This window comes from Lutjanus erythropterus, chromosome 9 (genome assembly GCF_056507025.1).
Source record: "Lutjanus erythropterus isolate fLutEry1 chromosome 9, fLutEry1.hap2, whole genome shotgun sequence".
In the NCBI taxonomy this organism is placed as follows: Eukaryota; Metazoa; Chordata; class Actinopteri; order Lutjaniformes; family Lutjanidae; genus Lutjanus; species Lutjanus erythropterus.
Window position 1 is genome coordinate 26,642,073 of NC_139325.1, and position 22,123 is coordinate 26,664,195.

A 22,123-nucleotide genomic window follows, 5' to 3' on the forward strand; every position below is an offset into this window, starting at 1 on the left:
TGATCAAATTGAGGAAAAAGTCACAAATGTTGACATTTTTAAGGTAGAGGACTAATTAAGAAAAAATGCAGGTAACTTAAATGATTAAAATGGCAAAAGAACTTTGAGTCTAGGCTCGGCTGTTTTCAAAACAATTGCAAAAAATTCAACTTGTTTGTTATAACACCCCCTTGAGTTCAGTGACTGTCATTTTTGTTTCCTGAGTAGGGGGTGGAATTTGCAACACACCTGTCAATTTTGGTGAATTTTTGTCATGTCTTTGTTGCCACACAAACACTTTCAACAGAGAAAAAGAAGAAGAAGTGGAAGAATAATCAGAACAATAGGGGTCTGCAGTGAGCAACATTGCTTGGACGCCTGACTATTATGATATAAGACAGGCATTGTTGTGGTTTTCCTGCTTAACTATTTTCTAGAACAATGGTTCCCAACCTTTTTTCCATGGAGCCCCCCCCCCTTCTTGTATCTAAAGAAAGCTGAGCCCAGCCTGCCGGTACACACTCCAAAAGGATAAGTGATTTATTCCAAAGCTTTCCTGTCCGAAATAAACATCAATCAAATGGTTTCCATTCTTAGAACTCTTACATTTGATGAATGTATCTTTACTAGTAAAAGCTTCACATTTTTCTTTTCATAACCAAAAGAACAATCATGATTCGTTATCACAGAGCTCGATATGTCACAGATTTGTGGCCTAAGTACCCTGCAACGTACCCTACTATTATTATTGAGGACAAAGAAAAAGTCTTAAAATAGTTTTGTATACAGACATTTGCATGAACTGTGGTTTAACATGTGCAAGTCTAATTCGGATTACATCAAATTAAACAAAGTCTTTGGGACCCCATCTGATTTCTAGTGCATCCCTAAAGGGGGGCCGAACCCCAGGTTGGGAACCACTGCTCTTGAAGAAGATAAAGATGAACTGTAAAGGGAAACGACATTCGGCCGAGCCGGTGATCGTTGTTGTTTTGTCAGATGGCCACATGGGGGCAGTAAGCGCTGTAAGCCTTTGATGCAGCTCTGCTATTCTTCCGCCGTTTAAAATGACGTGTTTCCGCTTTTGACTTTCGCGTGCCGTTAAGTTGGCAAAACATGCATTGATTATATTGTGCTTGTGGTGTTTTGAGGAAAATTAAAGATACAAATACATATTTTTACATGGCTACGGAGGAACGGACGTAATGTTATCAATTAAGTGTCTTTCCGGGGATCTTGTGAGCTAAGGCTAAAGCTAACAACTTATTTGTAGCTGGAGTTAGCTGAGTTAGCTAACTCTCAGCCTGCTACCTCTACCATAACAACAACAACGTTGTCTGAGCGTTTTGACAAGCGGTAAGTGAATTTGATCTGGGTCTTTTGTCTTAAGTTTCGTCTGTGAACAAACTCATCTTACAGAACAGCAGAATAGCTGACTAGTGTAAACTACATTGAATGTCAAAGTTAACATACAATCAGTGGCACAAATAAAGGCAGTCCACGAAATTAATTGTATGTCATACTACCTGTTAACGGCTCGCAGACTAAACGGGTAAATGCCAAATAATATATTTATTCAGCAACCAGCTTTGTACACTATTGTATTTCAGTTTCAGCTTTATTGGCTCACTAATTTCATGTTGACTCATGTTCTTAATAGCTTTTATTACAGTAACACAATGCAGAGGAAATGTACAGGATGATTCAGACAGCAAAACAGAATTATAAAGCTAAATAAATTTAAAGGCAAAATACACATTTATCTTCTTCACAGGTGTACCTGTACAAGTCAGCTGGTCAACCAGGATCTAAGCTACTTTTATGATGTCAATAACGTTCATTAAGATTTGAATTCAGTCATATGTTTTAGTACTGAGGTTTGATTGCATGGCTTTATTAAATACTCAGTTCTGATTGGTCAGTTCTTTATGTCTGACTCTTGATATGGACACAGTTCTGATCACAGACTCTGGAGGAGCAATAAAATCATTTTTAAATACGTAAAATCATTTTAAAATGAATATCTTATGTTTTTATTTGATAAGTAGCCATCTCATAAGCAGGATAATTTAAAGTGAGCAGGTCATTATTTCGAAATAAGCCACAAACAGGATGATTCAAGATTCGTCTGCTTTGTGTCGGGGTCCTGCATCACCTGTTTGGTTTATTTCACTGTAATGACCAGCTCACTGTACATGATCCCATGCATAATTAGTGGTAGCAGTGTTGCGCTGGACTGCATTTTATTTAGAGAGTTCCCAAATATTCTGCCTTTCTTTTCAAAGTACATAGGAAGGACAACAAATTAGAAACACCTCATAACACAATACAATATCACCTTTAACCATAACCTCAGTATGATTGAATTTACACATCTCCAACAATGGCACTAAAAACAGAAGTTTAACACTTTGTTAAGGTGGATTTTATAGAAAGACTGCAGCCTTCTTAGCCTTGTGGGTTTTGTTAATTTCAGCCTGAGTACAGACTTACACAAAGCACAAGTACCTTTTTGATGTTTGGTTGCATCCAGCAGTTTCTGTAACTACATGGCTTACATCTGCTCCTGGATTACAGATAACCATGTTTTTCGTGTTATGACTGCTCCCTCAACAGGCACCATGGCCAACCTAGAGCAGTGGGTGAATGACCGTCTCCACGACATCCTCGGGTTGAGTGACAGATATGTGTCTCAATTCATGATTGGCACTGCACGGAAAGCATCGAGTTCACAGGACTTTGTGACTCGTCTCGAGCAGACGGGTACCATTGATATCGACCCGAGTGTGATTGCCTTTGCACAAGAGCTCTTTGACAAGGTATATTCATAAAATTCTATCGTCATTCCTTGTGAGGACTTGCCAAAGCTTATCTACAGGGTTCTAGCAATCTGTTCCAGTTTGGATGTTTGAGTATAAAACATCTTATAATAAGTTTCTTTAAAAAAAAAATCTGTTCTTGATAAATTGAAATCTGCTCATTCTAACAATCTTTTTCTGTTGCATGTTACAGATTCCTCGCAAGCAGGTTGCTGAGAAACCGTCCCGGGCGATGGAACGGGAAGCTATCGAAATGGACAGGAAGAATCGGACATACACATTACTGGAGGACAGCGACAGTGATGGAGACACTGAGAGGGAGAAGCAGAAAGGGAAAAAGAAAAGCAAAGACAAGGACAGAGGAAACAAGAGGAAAAACATCAGACAGAAGAAAGAGAGCGAGTCATCAAGTGAGGATGAACCCCCTAAAAGGTAATTCAGATACTGTGTTTGGGTTTTCATGACTTTTGGTTGTTTGTTTTATATCATTCAATGCAATAATGTGTGTTTGTTTATAGAGTGAAAAGAGGAGCAGCATAGACTGTCATACCATTTGCTGATGACAGAGATTAAAGATTAAACCATGATTTTCTAATTTATCTGGAAGTTATCACATTTGTAAATGCTGTTTTGGATGCGGTTTCATCTAGTTTTTTGTACCAGATTTTGCGGGGTGAGTGATCATAGTCAGACAGTGCTCAAAATGGGGAACATTACACTGACCCTTTTCATACAGTCACACCAATATTCAAAATAATATATCTGAAAATCAGTCAGAGACTGCTTACCCAGCCAATGTTAAAACTGAAGGCACAGTAAAATACACCTTTCACTTATACAGATATATGGACATATCTGGGGAATAGTAGAGGATATTTGCAGAAGTGGAGTTGAATATCATAATTACACAGAACATTTGGATTTTCTACAGAACTTGGTGTGAATGGTCAGAACTGAGAGCCCTTTGATCAGGCAACAGCCGTGCATTTCCCATCATGCCCTTTGCCTTGCAAGTGGTGCAGAGCAGCTGTGGTTCTAAAAACTGTGGCCACTTCAGTCTTGTGTCTTTACTGTTGCATGGGTCATGTTAGAAGCAGAGACAGTCAATTAAGTTTGGAAGAGCTGAACCACTGACAGCTTTTTAAACTAGAAATAAGTTTGAATGTGTACTTGAATGTTGTTTTTTTTCTGATATCAGGGGAAATTCAGGCCAAAGGGACCAAAAATCTGTAAAGAAGGAGGAAGAGGAAGAGGAGGAGTGGGAGAAGGAAGAGAGAGAGCGTCAGCAGGACATTGAAGAGAGAGATGCATTTGCTGAGCGAGTGAAGCAGAGAGACAAAGACAAGACCCGCAACATAGCAGAGAGGACTGACAAAAAGGTGGGAGACGAGGGGATCACAACACAGCTCATGCATTTTATTTCAAAGATGACCCCTTATGTCATGCAGGTAAACACCTTCACCTTTTGTTTGCTTTTCTCCAGGCTTATGAGGAAGCTCAGAGGAGACTGAAGATGGCTGAAGACGATCAGAAGAATATGGTTGGTGCTCTGAGTTGGTTTTTTTTGTTAATGCAGCAAAAAAATCCTATGTTTATGAACAGAATATTTTGTCAATATCATATGTAGACTTCTTATTTTTATGTTCATGTTCATAAAAATACAAGATACAAAATGTAATTAAAGAAAAAAGAGGCGTACACTGGCAGCCTGGGTATTGATGATGGATTTGAATTCACCTTGTGATACCAGAATATTATTTTTTTAGGGTGTTTTGTAAAGTGTTCCATCTTAAGAACTATACCATTTGGTATTAGAATATGTTATTTTGGGGCAGAAGGACAGAAAAATCTGTTGCCAAAATTCCTAACTGATCCCTTGTCTCACAAGTTGCCAGAGTTGAGGAAGCACTCTCGTTGGGAATATCTAAAGAAGAGAGAGGCAGAGAAGCTGGAGGACCTGGAGGCAGAGATCAAGGACGACGAGTACCTTTTCTCTACAGACGAGCTGACTGAAAGGGAGAAAAAGGAGTTGGAGTATAAACGCACCCTTCGGGACCTGGCTAAAGATTACAAAAAGGCCGGTGCCAAGGAACAGGAGGAGAGGAAAAACAGGTACTACATGCCGGAGGAGAAGAGAAGCAAGGTAGGAATGAGGGATGTCACAAACTGACACGATGTGCGGAGGCAATCACTGACTATAGTGTGTATGGTTCAGCTGTTTGACTCTTTCCCCTCTCTGCGCTGACCAGGAGGTGCCTCAGAGGGACCTGGAGCTGGAGGAAACTCCCATGGAGCTGGGAGGAGAGCAAGGCCGCTGGGAGGAGGAAAGGCTGAAGACGGCCTCACTCAGCTTCGGTGCCAAGAAGGAGCGAGAGCAAGGGATGAGGCATGAGCAGGAGAAGTACCAGCTGATCCTGGAGGAGGACGAGATGATTGACTTCGTCAGCACTGCTATCACCATGAAGGGAACTCGGTCTGAAAAGGTGAAGTTCACTTGGTACTTTGAAGTTCTTCGTGATTATTTGTGTCTTAGTTTTCATTTCACTTTCCCAACTGCTGTTGGTTCAAAGGGGGAACTCCACCAATATTGTATAAACGTGAAAAGAAAAAGAAGAAAAAAGATAATCTTGTACAAAAAAGTAATGGCAGTGAATTGAAGTGACCTTTTCGTCTGACCCTGTTGTGTTTAGGACCAGGAGGCACCGGCTCTGTCCCAGGCAGAACTGAACAAACAGTCCATGCAGGAGGTCCGACGCAGCCTGCCTATCTTCCCCTACAGAGATGACCTGCTAGCTGCCATCCACGAGCACCAGATCCTCGTCATCGAGGGGGAGACAGGCTCCGGAAAGACCACCCAGATCCCACAGTACCTCCTGGAAGACGTGAGTGCATTATCTAATAATGGAAATTCTCATTGATACATGCAGTTGTTTCTTGACCCAGCAACATTTTCAAAACTTTTGTCTGCATGTTTTTTATTCTTTTGCTGTTCCTGTTTATTGCTCTGCCTGCCTGCCTGCCTGCCTTGCTATTTGTTGCTTTGCCTGTCTGCCTTTGCTGTTGTTGTTGTTTCACTTGTTTTTTGTAGCTGTTGTTGCTTTGCTTCTGCTATTTTCTACTATACTTTTTTGTTTGTGCTGTTTGTTGTTGTCTACAGCTGTTACCTTGCATGTCTGTCTTGCCGCATGTGTAAGCTACCTTTGTTTTGTTGCTGTATTGCTTGATGCTTCTGTCTGTTACTGTCTTTTCACTTTTGATACCCTTTTAGTCTCTACCCGCTTTCCTCAAGAGGCTCATGCTTTTTTCCAGGCCACCATTGTAAATAAGAATTTGTTCGTAATGACTTGTTAAATAAAGGTAAAATAAAGTAAAAAATGAATAAAAAGTTAACAGAGCGGAGCAGCAATCAGCAGCTGACCAAATCACACTGCAGCATTAATCAACTTCAGTGCTGAAATGATTTAATTCATTAATTAATTCAGTCAACTGTGGACCATTTATCTTAACTGCCAGTGATGTTTCATCTTGTATTTTAGTGGAATAAGGACACCAGTAAGTGGTTTGGCCCATAGTATACTGGAGCAAGAGACTGAAAATTGTTTCCCCTTTTCTCTTCATTCAATCAAGAAGCGAATCGAATCAGACACAAAAGAATCAGAATTGAATTGAATCATGAGATTCTCAAAGATTCCCACCTCTGCTGCACAACAAGCTAACACTAGTGCCAACTGTGAAAAATGAATCTACTCTTTAAACCTCCTCTCTCAGGGCTACACTAAAGGAGGCATGAAGATCGGGTGCACACAGCCTCGCAGGGTGGCAGCCATGTCAGTGGCAGCCAGGGTGGCACAGGAAATGAGCGTCAAGCTCGGGAACGAGGTGAGTGAAGCACTTTATCATGCTGAACCTATTTCATTTTCACTTCATTACAAACAGTTGTATTAGTTTTAGATGGGGATAAAGGATGCTGTATTACGCTGTGTTGTGTTTTTGGGCTGTTTTGTGCATGTTTTTGTTTAAAACAATCTGAAGTGGTTAATAATTCTTTAATTAGTGTTTACATATTACCTTCACTGCATCATACAGGTGGGTTACAGTATTCGTTTTGAGGACTGCACGTCAGAGAGAACAGTGCTCAAGTACATGACAGACGGCATGCTGCTCCGAGAGTTTCTCACCGAGCCCGACCTGGCCAGCTACAGGTAACGCAAAGGAGGGAATCACTAACTGCTCCTCAGGGAGAGTTGTTCTTTAACCTGTTCAGAAAATAAAGTGACTGTGCAGTTAATCCACAGGTGAACACCTTTTTAACCTCCACCAAGGAGGGTTATGTTTTCAGTGCTGCATGAAGCTGGAAGGATGCAGGATATGCCACCAAAGAATCCATTAAATTTAGGAGGAAATCTGAATTACAGGGATAATACTATAGTAGTAGTAGTAGTAGTAGTAGTAGTAGTAGTAGTAGTAATAAAATAAATATTATTATAATATTTATTATTCTCTGTGCCTCCAGTGTGATCATCATAGATGAGGCCCACGAGCGAACGCTCCACACAGACATTCTGTTTGGTCTGATTAAAGACATTGCCAGGTTCAGATCAGACCTGAAGGTGCTGGTGGCAAGCGCCACTCTGGACACCGAGCGCTTCTCCTGCTTCTTTGACGACGCACCAGTCTTCAGGATCCCTGGCAGGAGGTTCCCCGTCGACATCTTCTACACAAAAGTAGGAGCTAACATGTTGTTTGAATTCAAAACTCAACAGTGCACATGATGTTTTTTGAATAATTTGTGAATTGTTTGGTTTATGGTTGCTTCCTGATGGAAAAAGGAAAAACAATTTAAGTATTTTACAGAGAAAGACTCTAAACCAGTACTCACAAAAATCAGATTGTTTTGTTGATGTCTGACATCTGCACCTATATGTTGTGTTGTCAAGGCTCCAGAGGCAGACTACCTGGAAGCTTGTGTGGTGTCGGTGCTACAGATCCACGTCACCCAGCCGCCTGGAGACATTCTGGTCTTCCTCACTGGACAGGTATCGTTTATATCAAGCATGAAATTTTTGTCAGTAGGTGCACAATTTTGGACACAGTTGTAACAAGAGAGTGTGTGTGTGTCTTATTTATTAATAAATGGATGGATGCAATAAATTTTATTATTGCATCCATCCATTTATTAATAATAAACAGCAACAAAAATTTAGTGAATGAATGAAAACAGGAATTTAAGTGGCAAGAATATGACACCTTTAAGGACATAGTCTACTGTGGTGTGTGCCACCAGTTTCCTCAGCTAGCTGAGAAGTGTAGCTTGTTTTTCATCAGAAGTAATGCTTTCTGGAAACAACACATCACAAAACGTCACAGAGAAGGAAATTAAAGTTAAGTTTTTTGAAGGTATTAGCCATAGAGATGTCTGCCTTCTCTCCAAATGTCCAAATGAAAATGTCGCTTAGATTAGCATCTATCCCTGGATATTGTTACAAGCGTCAAATTCTTATTATTTATTGTAAAGTGCTGGTTGACTCTTAAACCTCTTTGCCTGTGTGTGTCATGCAGGAGGAGATTGAAGCGTGTTGCGAGATGCTCCAGGAAAGGTGCAGGCGGCTTGGATCTAAGATAGCAGAGCTGCTCGTCCTTCCCATCTACGCCAACCTGCCATCAGACATGCAGGCCAAGATCTTCAACCCTACTCCACCTGGAGCCCGTAAGGTGAGACGATGTGTCATTTCTGTGCAGAATACGTAGGAAACTGTTATTGTTTCCAATTACAGATACCCTGTATGTGATAGATCACTGTGGGATTAATGTTACACCTTGGCAGACGTAAAATTGGTCAGTAGACTATGACGACAAATTTATTTCTTTTTGCGATATAAATGAAGACAATAACTCTCTGATATCTGTTTACTGTATCAGTTGTTTTGTGAGCAAGAGCCTTCTCATGTTTACCCAGATTAAATGTCCATGCTATTGTTCACCAACAGAGGCTGCTGTAGTACAAAGAGATTTGGTGCAGAGACTCAATGTACTCGTTTTTTGTTTTTTTGTTTTTTTATCACTGCAACAGATGAAAGCCTCCTTTTTTGATGTTTTTATCACATTTTTGTTCCCATTGTTTAACAGTTCAGGGTTCTTAAAAGTGTTGGAAATCCTTGAAAACACTTTACTGTAACTTTTTTCAAGGGCTGAAAAGTGCTTTGATTTTGGATAAAATGCTTGAAACTCCTTGACATTGTAATTGCACAACTTTATTTATAAACTGCTTTCTGACTGAATAGTTCCCATTTTAGATAAAGAAGTAAAATAAGTAAAGAGAGCCTAATTGCTCTTGCCTTTTGCACAGAATTAGGTCTTTTTTTGACATGTTCCTTCTGGACAGAGGTGGCAAAAGTACCCGCATTCTACTCAGATAGAAGTACAGATGTAAAAAAAAGACATTGGTAACTCAAGTAAAAGCTAAAGCTTCCAGCTATTTCTGTGTAAAACTAACTGAACCTAATCTTTTCTCTGCAGTCGAGTCTCCCTCTCATCTGGTTTGTCTTGTTATGTATTGTTATGGAAAAGCTTGAAAATGCTTGAAAAGTGCTTGAATTTGACTTTGGAAAAGGTGTAGGAACCCTGTGAACAGCTGGATTTAATCCTCATTCTACTTTGTTTGAGCAATTCTTACTCACTTTATCTCTCGGCTCTGTGTGTGTTCTCTCCCTATCAATCCCATCTAGGTGGTGGTGGCTACCAACATAGCAGAAACCTCGCTGACCATAGACGGCATCATCTACGTCATTGACCCAGGTTTCTGCAAACAGAAGAGTTACAATGCCCGCACTGGCATGGAGTCACTCATCGTCACGCCCTGCTCACGGGTAACTGCTCAGTGTTGTTCGTAATGTTTAACAAGCGGGAAATCAGTGAAGGGACGTGATGGTAAATTTTATGCAGAGGTGTAGTAACTGAACTCAAATGCTGTCAACATGCCAAAAGTCACTCATTTAGCTGTGATATTGTATAGAGGAGAATGTCCAAGTGTGGCAGTTTATTGAGAAGGTACACTGCGTATGATACAAGCAGTTTCAACAGCATTTGGCCTTTTAATCAGAGTAAGCACTTAAAAAGTGGCTACTGATGTTTGATATTCAGTCTTATTTGCTTCTGTAACGTAAGCTTTTAACTGTCTTTACAAACACACACTTGTTTGCCTCAGGATTACCTTGATCTTGCCAAAGTTTTGAATGTGTGAATCCCCTGTTGCCTTCCCACTGCAGTGTCTTGTGTAAAAAAGCCTTCAAGCCTGTGTTTTTGTCTGAATTTTCAACAAAGGCAGCACCTGAGATAGAGTTCGACAGGCAGGGAAAACCTTCACAACATCGCAGCAGAGCTCATAAGTTTTACAGTTAGCTCTCAACAAGCAATGCAAAAAACAGCTTCCACACCCTCTGGGAATAGTTTTGTGAATTAAATTTGCTAATCTGTTCCATCTGAGCAAGAGAAAGCATTTCGTTGAGCCACTTCCTGAAACATGGGGATGATGAAGACCACCAGTTTACTGGTATTAATTTTGTAGCTGCAGCCGTGCCTGGTTTGAGGGCTTGTTTTTGATGGGAGGGGAGGGCTGTTGTCCTGTCAGAGGAGTCAAATATTGCCAGATTGCTGTCTGGCTACATGTTGATTTCATATTGTTCTTCTGTGTGTTTCTGTTTCACTCTCAGGCTTCAGCCAACCAGAGAGCGGGCCGAGCCGGCAGAGTGGCTGCTGGGAAATGTTTCAGGCTTTACACAGCGTGGGCCTTTAAACATGAGATGGAAGAAACAACAGTGCCTGAGATTCAGAGGACCAACCTGGGAAATGTAGTCCTGCTGCTGAAGAGTCTAGGTGAGGGAAGGAAGCACCCTTGGGTGGGATATGATAACCACTGAAACGATGTCATTTCATATATTAAATCATTAATTTGGAGCAGGTTAGATCGCTACTTGATGGCTAAATTACTTCTTGCTTGCAGGCATCAATGACCTCATTCACTTTGATTTCATGGACCCACCTCCTCATGAGACCCTGGTCTTGGCGCTGGAGCAGCTGTATGCCCTGGGAGCACTCAACCACCTGGGAGAGCTCACCAAGGTACAAACTCAGGACTTTTAAAGCAGCTATAATCGATGGTTTCATAATAACTATGTATCAAATGACAATGTGAAAGCTGTTGCTTGTAGTGATGGACCTACAGAAAATCATCACCTGAATCTGTGTCTGTCCTCTGCAAGTTTCAGCTCATTGTTTAGCTGCTACGTTACTGTTTCGGTTCACTCTTGTGGTGTCATTTCTGACCACAGCAGGCAGCCATTTTCAGCTAAAAAGCTCCAAAAACTAACTGTACATGATCTGCTCAGCACCAAATCGCAGGCAAACAGATAGCTACAAACTGGTTAACATTAGTGCTGCAACAAACGATTTTCTTTATTATGGATTATTCTGCCGATTATGTTCATGATGAATCGAGGTTTAGTCTATAAAATGCCAAAAATTGTGGAAAAAACTCAAAAACTCTCACAATTTTCCCAGAGCTTAAAGTGATGTCTTATTTTGCTTCTTTTGTGCAAACCACCAGTCCAAAATCCAAAGACTCTCCAGTTACATTTACAGCAAATTCTTACTTTCAAGACGCCGGATCCCACAAATGTTTGACATGAAACATGACTAAAACAATTAATCAGTAATCAAAATAGTTGGCAACAAATTATCTTCCCATCAGCTAATCCATTTATTGACTAATGTTAGCAGCTTCAGTGAACATAGTGCAGCATTTAGCAGCCAAGGAGTCTGATATTTCCCGTAGGAGCTGGTGGAAAGTCCAAAACAGAGAATTCAATTTGATGCAGGGGAAAACCTTTGGTTATATTTAGTAAAAACTTTTTTACATTTTACCTAGTGGATAATAGTTTGAAGTTTATAATCTGGAGAACCTTTATCTTTAAAGAGTAATGCAACAATAAATCACATTTTTGAGTTAGTAAATTATGTATACAGTCACTTTATCACACTATCAGTTGATCCTGATCCCATTTTGTAGTGTTCATTAAAAGTTAGTTTCTTTTTTCCAGGGAAAACCCAGTCATTCTGTCCTTTAGACTCCCTCATCAATTACGTTCCTTCCATTATTATCCTATCAATCATGTACTACAAGCAGTGTGTTAATTATTCCACCCACTCCATCCTCCTCTCACAGTCAAAACAGCAACAGAGGGTTGTTAGAAAACACAAGAAACCTCATTTACACTCTTAACTCACTCTTTTATCACAGAAAACGGTTATATAACCTTTTTCTTTGACAAGAATAATCTACTGTATGTCCATCATCACTCTGATCATCTGCATATTTGCATGACACGCTGTACATACAGTACATGATGCTGTTGATGCTGTCATCAGGGCTTCCTTGATTTAAAGTGCTGATACATACGAGACATGACTCATTGGGTTTACAAATCAAAACTTTCCAAGCTAGTTAATCAGTTATAATCAAGGATGTGAGGATGTTTTTTTTACAGAATTTGGCTGACTGTATTTACTGTAGTACAGACTGTTGTTTATTTAAGGAATGAATGAATGAAGTGTGTTCAGTTTTTAGTCTTTGTTCTTGTTTGTTGGCGTTCAGCTGGGTCGCAGGATGGCTGAGCTACCGGTGGACCCCATGCTGAGCAAGATGATCCTGGCCTCTGAGCAGTAAGTGTTGAGTCCGATATTAGCATAAGCCTTCATTTAATGTTCATTTAATTGGATGCATTAATTACCAAATTATTCTATCAAGCATACTAAAGGATAGTACCCACCCCCTCCACAGGCTTTATTATTATTTTTTCTTTTTCTAATGATTTATTTATTGGTGTAAATACAGGCTAAGTACCACTGTTCTGTGTTTAATCATTTAAAACAGTAAGCTACTAAAAAAATCAAACAACAAAGTAAGAGAAAAAAAAACAGAAAGAAAAAAAAAAGACTTCTTTCTTCCCTTAAAATTATAATAACAACACAGAAAGACAAATAATCCCCATCCCCTCAAAATCTTTGGTTTGGTTCTTTGCACTTAGAGTAGTATTAAACCCCAGCTATATCATTTTATTGACGTAAATATGAAAATATATTTGGATAAAATGTAAAATTAGGTTAACTTGCAAGTAAAGAAGCAATTGAGTGTCAGCCATCACATCCGCTTAGCGCTGTAGAGGCAGGGGTAAGAAAGGAGAAACATCTTCTAATGCACGTTATACAACAGTTAGTTCTGACCAAGTGATCTGATTGGACGAGAGACATCATGAGTGCTGATATATAAAATACAACATCACTACATGTATCACTCCGCTTTACAGTGTTTTGATAACTGTTAACTTACATAAACATTACACTGACTAACAGAGACCACGGAGACAGGAGGAGACAGGAGGCGTCTTTTACATGATTCGGGATGTTTTACTGTGGGATCACATACTTTTTAATATGACAAAATACATGGAGTTGGCAGTTTTAACAGCTTTTGATCTGTTAATCAGGGAAAATACCTGTGCTTACATGCATATGTGTTACCATTGTTACAAAATAGGGCTGACAATGATTTTTTAAACGATTATTCTAATGATTATTTTTTGATTAATCGATTAATTGATCAATTAATCTAAGTTTTTTAATTCAATTGATCAAACTGTTTTATTTACCTGATAAATATTAACAACTTGCCTCAGTAATATTTCAATAATTTATTCAATCATATTCATGAAAAAAACACACATTAAGCACATCAGAATAATGATAATAATGGCAGATTTAAAAAATTTGCCTAATTTCCACCCTATTTAACACTCTCCTTGTCAGACGCCTGATCAGAAAAATACTGGACCCCAAATTCAAAAGGAGCTCATGATAATTTAATAACTAATCACTGTGTCAACCCTTCACTGAACTGGACAGTCAGTATTTTGAGGTAAAATTTAAAACTGGCTATGACATGCATTTATTCAACTGGAGTCATATGCAGATAAAATGATTGCTGACAGTGTGGGAAAAAAAGTTGAAACAAATCTCTGATTCATTGTGTCTGATAAAGTGAACAAAAAGTACAAAACAACACAATAACACCATTAGATGAGGCATGGTGTAGATTTAACAGCAGCGGCGCAGACATCACTTTTAACACAGGGCTGATGAAGAAACACCTAGAAAAAAAGTGACCTCTACTAACAGAAACACATTTCAAGTGTGGATAATCCTCATGTATTGTACTTGGGACCTGACAGAAAGTAAATAGGACGCTGCTGCAGCAGGAGGACAGGTTTCTCAGTGCTTCACCTCCAGCACTCGTGCGGAGGAGTTTGTTCCACTGTGACAAGTCATGTCCAGTTTATGAAGCTAAAGAGAGTCAAACTGTTGCATCTCCGTCTAAAATAGCACCACATTTTAGAGGATTGCGGCAAAGCTCTCTGCAGCTCGTTCTCCAGGTGAATCCATGCTTTGATCAGATGCAGCAGTTCATAGCAATGTGTCAGTGCACGTTATGCAAATCAATGTACTTTAATAATCGATGATGTTGATTACATCAGTGACTTGCCCCAGTCCTGTTACGATATGATTTGCAGAAATGTATACACGACTTCTACAGATCAATTATACGATTGCTTCCTGAACAGATTTCACTATCAGCAGATCGATTTATCAGTAGTTCAGCTTTTGAAATCATGCTTAAGTCACATATCTGCTATCATAAAATCCTGTGGTTGGTACATTTGCTTTCAGACTACAAACAAACTGCACCAGAGTCTAGTTTGGAATTAATCCTACATTTCCCAGGCAGTCCCAGTCTGTTTGTTTGGTCCATGTCTCAAAAATATACACATCAATGTTTAGTCTCTTAAGAAGAGCAAGCTGATTACTGCGGTGACATTTCGACCTACACAAAGTAGCTAGCAAGCTAATGTTAGTATGCATGAAAATGTTTGTGTTGCTTGGCAACAGTCTAGTTTCAATCCAGCTGCATAACAGTTTCTGTTTTTCGGAGCCAAATAAATGAGTAAATGAACTCAGAAATCACAGTTAATCATTGTTAATTATTATTGTTACCTCATAAATAAAACTGTTGGAAAAAAAGCAACATCACACTCAGGGTCCTGTTTTGTTACTAAATAATCTGCACAGCTGTGATTCTGTCATAGGCATGAGGCCATGGTGATATTCTTTAGTATTCCACTAAAATGAGGATCATATTGTTGATTTTACTGCCTTTTGTATTGTAAAATTTGCTGTCTTGTGTCAATATTATAAATGACACAAGTGTTTTGCTGGATGTGACTTTTGAGAAACTTTTTAAGTGAATAAATGGGAGTTCAGGAAGAAAACTTTGTCCAAGTAAAAGGTGGATGATTACTTTTTGGATGATTGCTGTCTCTTTTCTGTATATCTGTCTGCATTTTTCAATTTTTTTCCATTTCATTTTTTCCATCTCTGCCTCCTTCCAGGTACAAGTGTTCGGAGGAAGTGTTGACGATAGCAGCCATGCTGTCAGTGAACAACTCTATTTTTTACCGGCCCAAAGACAAGGTGGTGCACGCCGACAACGCCAGGATGAACTTTGTGGTGCCAGGAGGGGACCACCTGGTGCTGCTTAATGTCTACACACAGGTATAAACACAGCTGAGAAACAGCAGTCAGTGCTGAAGAATTCAAAATAAATACTTTAAGTTACCTATATGTTATCTATTGGTTACAGCTGTTTAGTTGAATGCAATCTAATCCAATGCACCTGCAAGACAACCTGTCTTTTTTAAATTTGCAGTGTATAAATGTATCAGACATGTTTATTTTCAGCTGTACATAAATATATGAGGCTATAATGTGCATTTTATTACATAAGGTCTCTTAAATGTTTTGTCCATTTACCTACATGAGGAGAACAGAATACTAGAGTGAAGTAAACACCTCTGGCAGAGTCTCAGTTCTGCAAACCACCAAATTCCCATGTTTTCTGTGACCAGCTGTGCAAATATTTGGTGTATGCACAGTTTTCAGTTGTGTGTTCTTACCATCAGTGTGTTTTCAGTGAGGATTCATCCTCTGTGGATCGGCCATGAAAGTGTGCACAAAATGTAACCTCGTTCCATTAAATAGTTGTCGAGCTATTTCAGTCTGGACCAAAGTGGTGGACAAACAGACCAACATTGCCATCCTTAGCATGGCTAACTTTTGATTACCTAGAGCCCAGCTGGTGTGCTAACTGCGGTTGTGATGTCTTTGTCACTCAGTGGGTGGAGAGCGGGTACTCCACGCAGTGGTGCTATGAGAACTTCATCCAGTTCCGTTCCATGAGAAGAGCCCGGGACGTCAGAGACCAGCTGGAAGGTCTGATGGATCGTATTGAGGTGGAGGTGGTCAGCTCGCAGGGAGACAGCGTGCCCATTCGCAAGGTCAGTGTGACTCAGAAAGTTCCTCAGTTTTATCACGATTTCCTGACAAAACATGAAATATCAGCGTCGGTTCCTGATATTAATACAGAAGATATATTCAGAGTTTACACCTCACTCCTTTTTTTCTTTTTTGATGGCCAATGAAATGCTGTGGCTGCAAGTCTGTGTCACACTTTTCTTATCAACTTAAGTCCTAATGTGACATTTTTCACCACTCCATTTGTTTTGAGTGGCTCTCTTGTCTTTCATCTAAAACTTGAGCAAAAGCGAATAGAAGGTAACTGAAAGAAGACGCCGCTCACTGCAAAACCTGCACTCTGTCTGATCAGGGCCATGCGCTCAAGTGATGATTTGATCTTCAAGCTCTAGTAAAAGCACATCATGATAGCTGTGAGGATTCTGTTTCCTCACTACAGAAATGTCATTTGGTCACTAGGGACCAGGTTGAAAAATACTGAAGTTAGCCTTAAAGTTTAATTTCATATTTTTGCCTGCATGTCTCCACAGGCAGGTGAAAGGTTACCCTCAGAAATGGTTTTTACTCAAGAGCACTTTAGGTGGGTGGACACTTCCTGTCTCGAGGGAGTTTATAAGGATACTGGGCTGTAGAAACATTATATTGTTCTACAAATTGAAAATACCTAATATAAGAGGGAACCTGTAAATCACTGAAGTGAAGCTGTGTGAATAGCCTGCTCATATCAGGGTCTTTGTGTGTTGTGAACACACCCCTACACCACTTGAGATAAGCAAGGGCGTTTGTTTTATTTGCTGGGTTACACCTTTTTTCATCATGCTGCCTTTGCCTGTGACAAAAATCCTTCAGCCAACAAGGCAGAATCAACCTCATAACTCTTTTTGTTTATATGAAATAGAAGCTCAATAAATAATTCGACAAATAATACAGTAAATATAATTATTATTAGAATCTTAGATTGTTAGTAGCATTATCTTTATTTCTTGTTGTAAGCCCGGGGGCACTGATGTCTACATGCTCACACAGGGAAAGTGAATTAGTCATTTGAAAATATTTATCCTGTTTTAAGGCAAAATGATCACGAGTGTGTGACAGATGTTATCTGTCAGCTGTATTTCTGTGTCGTGTCGTCTCTTGGAGCATTAGTTTTGTGAACACACCCAGCACCACCTGGCCCAGATTACGGCAGGTGTGAACAGTTCGGATGCATCTGTGAAAACAAGATTGGAAAAGCAGGTCTGAAACTTGGGTGGAATCTATCAGCGATAATCTATCACACGAAACCCAACCTCAGCACGGTTTCCCTTTCAGTGGGAGTTCTCTGCTCTTCTTGCTTTCTGATGCTGTGTTGTAGTTCCCTTGAGCACTACGACACTGATTCCTCCACCTTCAGAAATATTATCCAGTATATTAATACTGCTAGAGATGTTAATCATTAATTGATTTATCACTGTTAAGAATTTAACGGATAAAAAAAATCATTAACCAATAATTTTCTCTCCATTTTTTTTTTTTTTTTTTTCTTTTTAACAAACATCCCTCCTGCCCCTACCTTCAATGTCCTTAAGTACACATGTTCAACACACAATGACATTGATTACATAGAAGAAAATAAGGCACAATAAAAAATAAATAAATAAATGTGTTGGTATTAAAGTTAAAGGTCATGTAATAAAAACGTTATGTAACAGTGCATACAGAGTGAATGCAGATACAGTAAAGTTACACAATAGTCCTCTCCTATTTTATTCATGGAGGAGTGTTTGTAGGCTGCTAAAATAATCCATCAAGTGTTGCTATTTCTTATAGCAATGGTCTAACGAGCCCCGAGAGTGAATTTTATCTTCTCAGTTCTAAAAAAAAAACACCAGGTGCTTGAGCTACACAGACGATGATATATGACAGATAATATGATTCGTGATTAGTGGGAATGATCATTTTTGCATCACAATTTTCATTTTCAGTGAAAAAACTACTACAGTAAAAACCACTTCTGTGATCATACGTCTGTATCTATTGCTTTTTCGCCTGCTCTTACTATCATATTGCTTTTTATCCTCGCAGTAATGCTCTTGTTGTACAAAGCTGCTGTGGTCACCTCATTTTCTACCCTCTGTGGCGACAAATCAGCTCTTCATAAACCTCTCTTTTATCCCTCTCTCAGGCGGTGACTGCAGGATATTTCTATCACACGGCGCGGCTGAGCAAAGGCGGCTACAAGACGGTGAAGCACCAGCAGACGGTCTACGTCCACCCCAACAGCTCGCTGTTCGAGGAGCAGCCCCGCTGGCTCATCTACCACGAGCTGGTCTTCACCACCAAGGAGTTCATGAGACAGGTTCGTCTGCTCGCAGCGTGAAACTGTTTGTTTTGTCTCTCCCTCAAATATTTGCAGTGTTAGATGCAGTGTCTTTCAGTGTTTTAATCCTTTATTTAAACAGGTAGTTTCATTGAGACTTTCAAGAGAAAGAATACAGTTTAAATAAAGACTGACAGATATAATTTACAGACACTCATATTAAACCATCAAGAAAATCAATTACAAATTTGATTCCATTTTGGAGCTCATTCCAATTGTCTGCAGCAGAGTATTTGAATCTACTTTTGTCAGGTTCAATGCGAACAAGAAGTACAGCTAATGTTAAAATGTCCAGTGACCTGATATTGTAAATCACTCTTTCTTGAGACTTGGGGCAACTCATGTGCTATCAAAAAAACAAAGTTGAAAATTACTTAAAAAAAATATTAATACCAAATTCTTAACACACTTAGCACAGATGTATGAAATACATGTAATTTATGATGTTTGCTTACATTTTTTTTAAATTCCAAAACTTGCTCTGTGCCAGAAAACTCTCTTGTCCTAGACAAGAATTCACAACTTCAGACAATTTTAAAGTGTGTTAAAGCCTTCTTGTAATCATCTTTGTTTTAAAATAGATTTTTTTAAAATGAAAATGTTAGCCCTTTAAAGTTGTGTCCCAGATTTCCACCTTTTTTAACCAGGAAGTGAGACAGGGGTCTTTAGGATATAGCCAAACCTTTTGGTACCTGATTAAATCATGTTTTTGTAAAAATCTGAAAAATACAGAGTTGATGGAAATCTGGGACACAACTTTAAAGGTCCAACATTTTCCTTAAAAAAAAAAATCTTTTTTAAAACAAAGATGATTACAACAGCACATTATGTCCCTATGGTATCAGTAGGTATTGCTAGTTTTAGTTTTTGAAGGCTTTTAACACATTTTTAGGTGGTTTGAAGTTACAATTAAAGCAGACCAAAACACTTTTTAAATTACATGTATTTCATATACATAAATCTTTAAAAGAAAAAAAATTCACCAAAAATGGTACGGACAAATTAGAGTTTTGTTATTTTGTTTTTTGTCGTTTTTTTTTTGTTTTGTTTTTTTTCCCTAGGACATGAGTTGAGAAACAAAAGAGAACCAATGATGAACCATTGTGGTGCAATAAGACTAAGGGAACTAGACTTGGAACCACTGGAGACACTGCCTGAGTTCTACCTGAGAGATAATCATAGAATATTTCATTGACCGTTCATCTACTCCAGTTGAGCACAGGGTTTGGTAATATCATGAGGATTTAATGTAATAAGACAAACACAGAAAAGGCTAAAATGTAAGTAACAGTTGTTTCCTATGAAAGTCACAGCTTTCATAGGAAAGGTGTGACTGGTGTGGGAATGAGACAGCAGACTATTGAGGATGTGTGACGAGTGTTCCCGTATTTATCTTCCTGTATTAACACAGTGATGTTTTTTTCCCTCGTGCACAGGTGATTGAGATAGAGAGCAGCTGGCTGCTTGAAGTGGCTCCTCACTACTACAAGAGCAAAGAGCTGGAGGACAGCAGCAGCAAGAAGATGCCCCGCAAGCAGGGTAAAACCAAAGAGGAGCTGGGCTGAAGAGAAGACCGAGGGTCAGGGGACAGACAGCACAAATAAACACTCCCGTCCTCTCTCAGGGAAGGGTTTAAGTAGGGAAGAAAGACCGAAAGTTTGGAAACGGCATGAAAATAAAGAGGAAAAATGTGGAAAATGTAGTTGTTTGGTACCGATTGAGTACATAAACAGCTGCATGGTTCTAGCCTCCACACGTGATATTGTTTTGCTGCTGTAGCTTGATATGGAGTTTTTTATGGTGCTCACTCAGTATCAGCATTCGTTATATTAAAGTTGGATGCCTGGAGCTGAGAGATGGTTCCAGTAGTAAGTGGGTCACACACTGGTGTAATCATAAACCAGCTGAATTACCTGGACCTCAATAAGGAAACAATAATGCACTTGGATTCCAGTTTCCTGCAACAAGAGTGGCAGCGTGGACTCGTTTCTGCTCATTAATGAAAGAACATGAGACTGCTGGTTTCTTTTCAGGAGGTTTTTGTTGACTTTGACTAAATAAAACACACTTTTGAGGAGCCTCCGCCAGGCTGAAAAGACTAATTACTCAACGATGAGCTTCACTCTCGTGTGACGCTCCTTATCTTGTTTGTTTTCATTTTTCTACAGCAATAAAATTTTACAACCACTTGTTTTTTGTCAGTTGGTTTCGCAGTGTTTACTACGTGTTGAGATGAACTCACGTTTTTTTCCCTGGTTTTTTATTACACAAGGAAGTTCACCACTATTCAACAAGTTATATTTAGACCCAGTATTTGAATAGTCTCCTGTCACCCCCTTGTCAGGCTGAGTAAGATGTACCACAAAGGGACTGTGTGAGTTTGAAATAAACAAGGTTTAATTAGAAATATTTAACAAAATCACTATTGCTGCGTAAAACCCATCTCATTATGAGCATACAGATGTGATATTTTGTCTGTTTCATTTGTCCTTAAAATGTCTTTAAAGGCTAAAATCCAATAATCAGAATTTTGGGCCTTAATGGCTGGATTGCACCAGTAAGGATAATTTTTTTAAAATCTGATTAAATCATGGTTTAACTGACTTAAATAATGTTGCACCAAACCTTCAAACTATCTTAAAATGACGAAAGATAAAATTTAAGCATCTCAGAAAACCTGTTGAACCTTTAACTGTTAACTGTGGTTAAATTAAATAATGTTATATCAAAGCTTTAAACTGTGGTTTAGTATTAACTTAAAACTTATACTTGAGGAGGTTTAACTTTTAAAATAGCTGCCTTTTTTTTTTTTAAATGAATTGAGAAAAATAATGAAGTTCCTCAAAGAAGGTTAAGGGTCACACTCAACCCAGCAGAGTTTTGTGATGCGTCTCTTCATTATTTAATTCCAACTGATAATTTGGCCAAAAAGTTGTCTTCAGAAGACGAGAAATTAGCAAGATCTTCTCTGCTGAGTCATCATGAGTAGGCTAACTTGGCTAACCAATGGTTTATGGTAAAGCATTTTGTTAACTTTTTAGCTAACTTGCAAACAATCTAACATTTAGTTAACCTTTTACTTGGCTAACAATATGGTTTTGGTTTTTTTTTTACTTTTTAGCTGGCTAGCAAACAAAGTAGCATTTTTGAAATACTTTCATAAGACAGCAAGCAATATATATATATATATATATATTTACTTTTTAACTAGCTATCAAACAACATAACATTCAGTTAACCTTTTAGTTAGCTTAAATTTTTTTTTTGTCTGTTTGTTTACTTTGTAGCTAGCTAGCTTTTGAAGAAAGTAGCTTTTTTTGTCAAAATGACTTAAAATGTCTGAAATACAATTTGAACTGTTAATGTTATATGAAGTTGGATAAATTTGCATTAATGAAACTCCAAAATAAAGCCAACTTTGAACCAATACTCTTTAATGCAAACTGTGCAGCCCAGTTAAAATGTATCAAAACAAACCCAGCAAGCTTCATTAATTAATTAATAAGTGATTAATTTACTTACTTTTGCTAGTATTGTCATGAAATAG

General features: G+C 38.8%; 1 protein-coding gene across 1 annotated transcript; it reads left to right on the forward strand.

Annotated features, from left to right (window-relative positions):
* The first annotated feature begins 1,059 nt into the window (after window positions 1-1,059).
* dhx16 (DEAH (Asp-Glu-Ala-His) box polypeptide 16) lies at window positions 1,060-20,763 on the forward strand. The gene is made up of 21 exons (XM_084726929.1): window positions 1,060-1,335; window positions 2,596-2,798; window positions 2,992-3,230; window positions 3,997-4,177; window positions 4,282-4,338; window positions 4,687-4,941; window positions 5,048-5,281; window positions 5,489-5,680; window positions 6,567-6,677; window positions 6,885-7,000; window positions 7,312-7,522; window positions 7,736-7,834; window positions 8,358-8,510; window positions 9,524-9,664; window positions 10,508-10,670; window positions 10,798-10,916; window positions 12,448-12,515; window positions 15,296-15,458; window positions 16,079-16,240; window positions 18,382-18,555; window positions 20,013-20,763. Exons 2-21 carry the CDS (start codon window positions 2,601-2,603, stop codon window positions 20,139-20,141), a joined length of 3,165 nt encoding a protein of 1,054 aa, XP_084583055.1. The 5' UTR covers window positions 1,060-1,335; window positions 2,596-2,600; the 3' UTR covers window positions 20,142-20,763.
* The last annotated feature ends 1,360 nt before the right edge of the window (window positions 20,764-22,123 follow it).

Bases quoted from the DNA above. Each gene is read 5' to 3' on its own strand.
- dhx16 (XM_084726929.1), top strand. From the start codon at position 2,601: ATGGCCAACCTAGAGCAGTGGGTGAATGACCGTCTCCACGACATCCTC. The intron at 4,178-4,281 runs GTGGGAGACGAG...GCTTTTCTCCAG, and splicing joins CAGAGAGGACTGACAAAAAG to GCTTATGAGGAAGCTCAGAG. The intron at 10,917-12,447 runs GTACAAACTCAG...GTTGGCGTTCAG, and splicing joins ACCTGGGAGAGCTCACCAAG to CTGGGTCGCAGGATGGCTGA.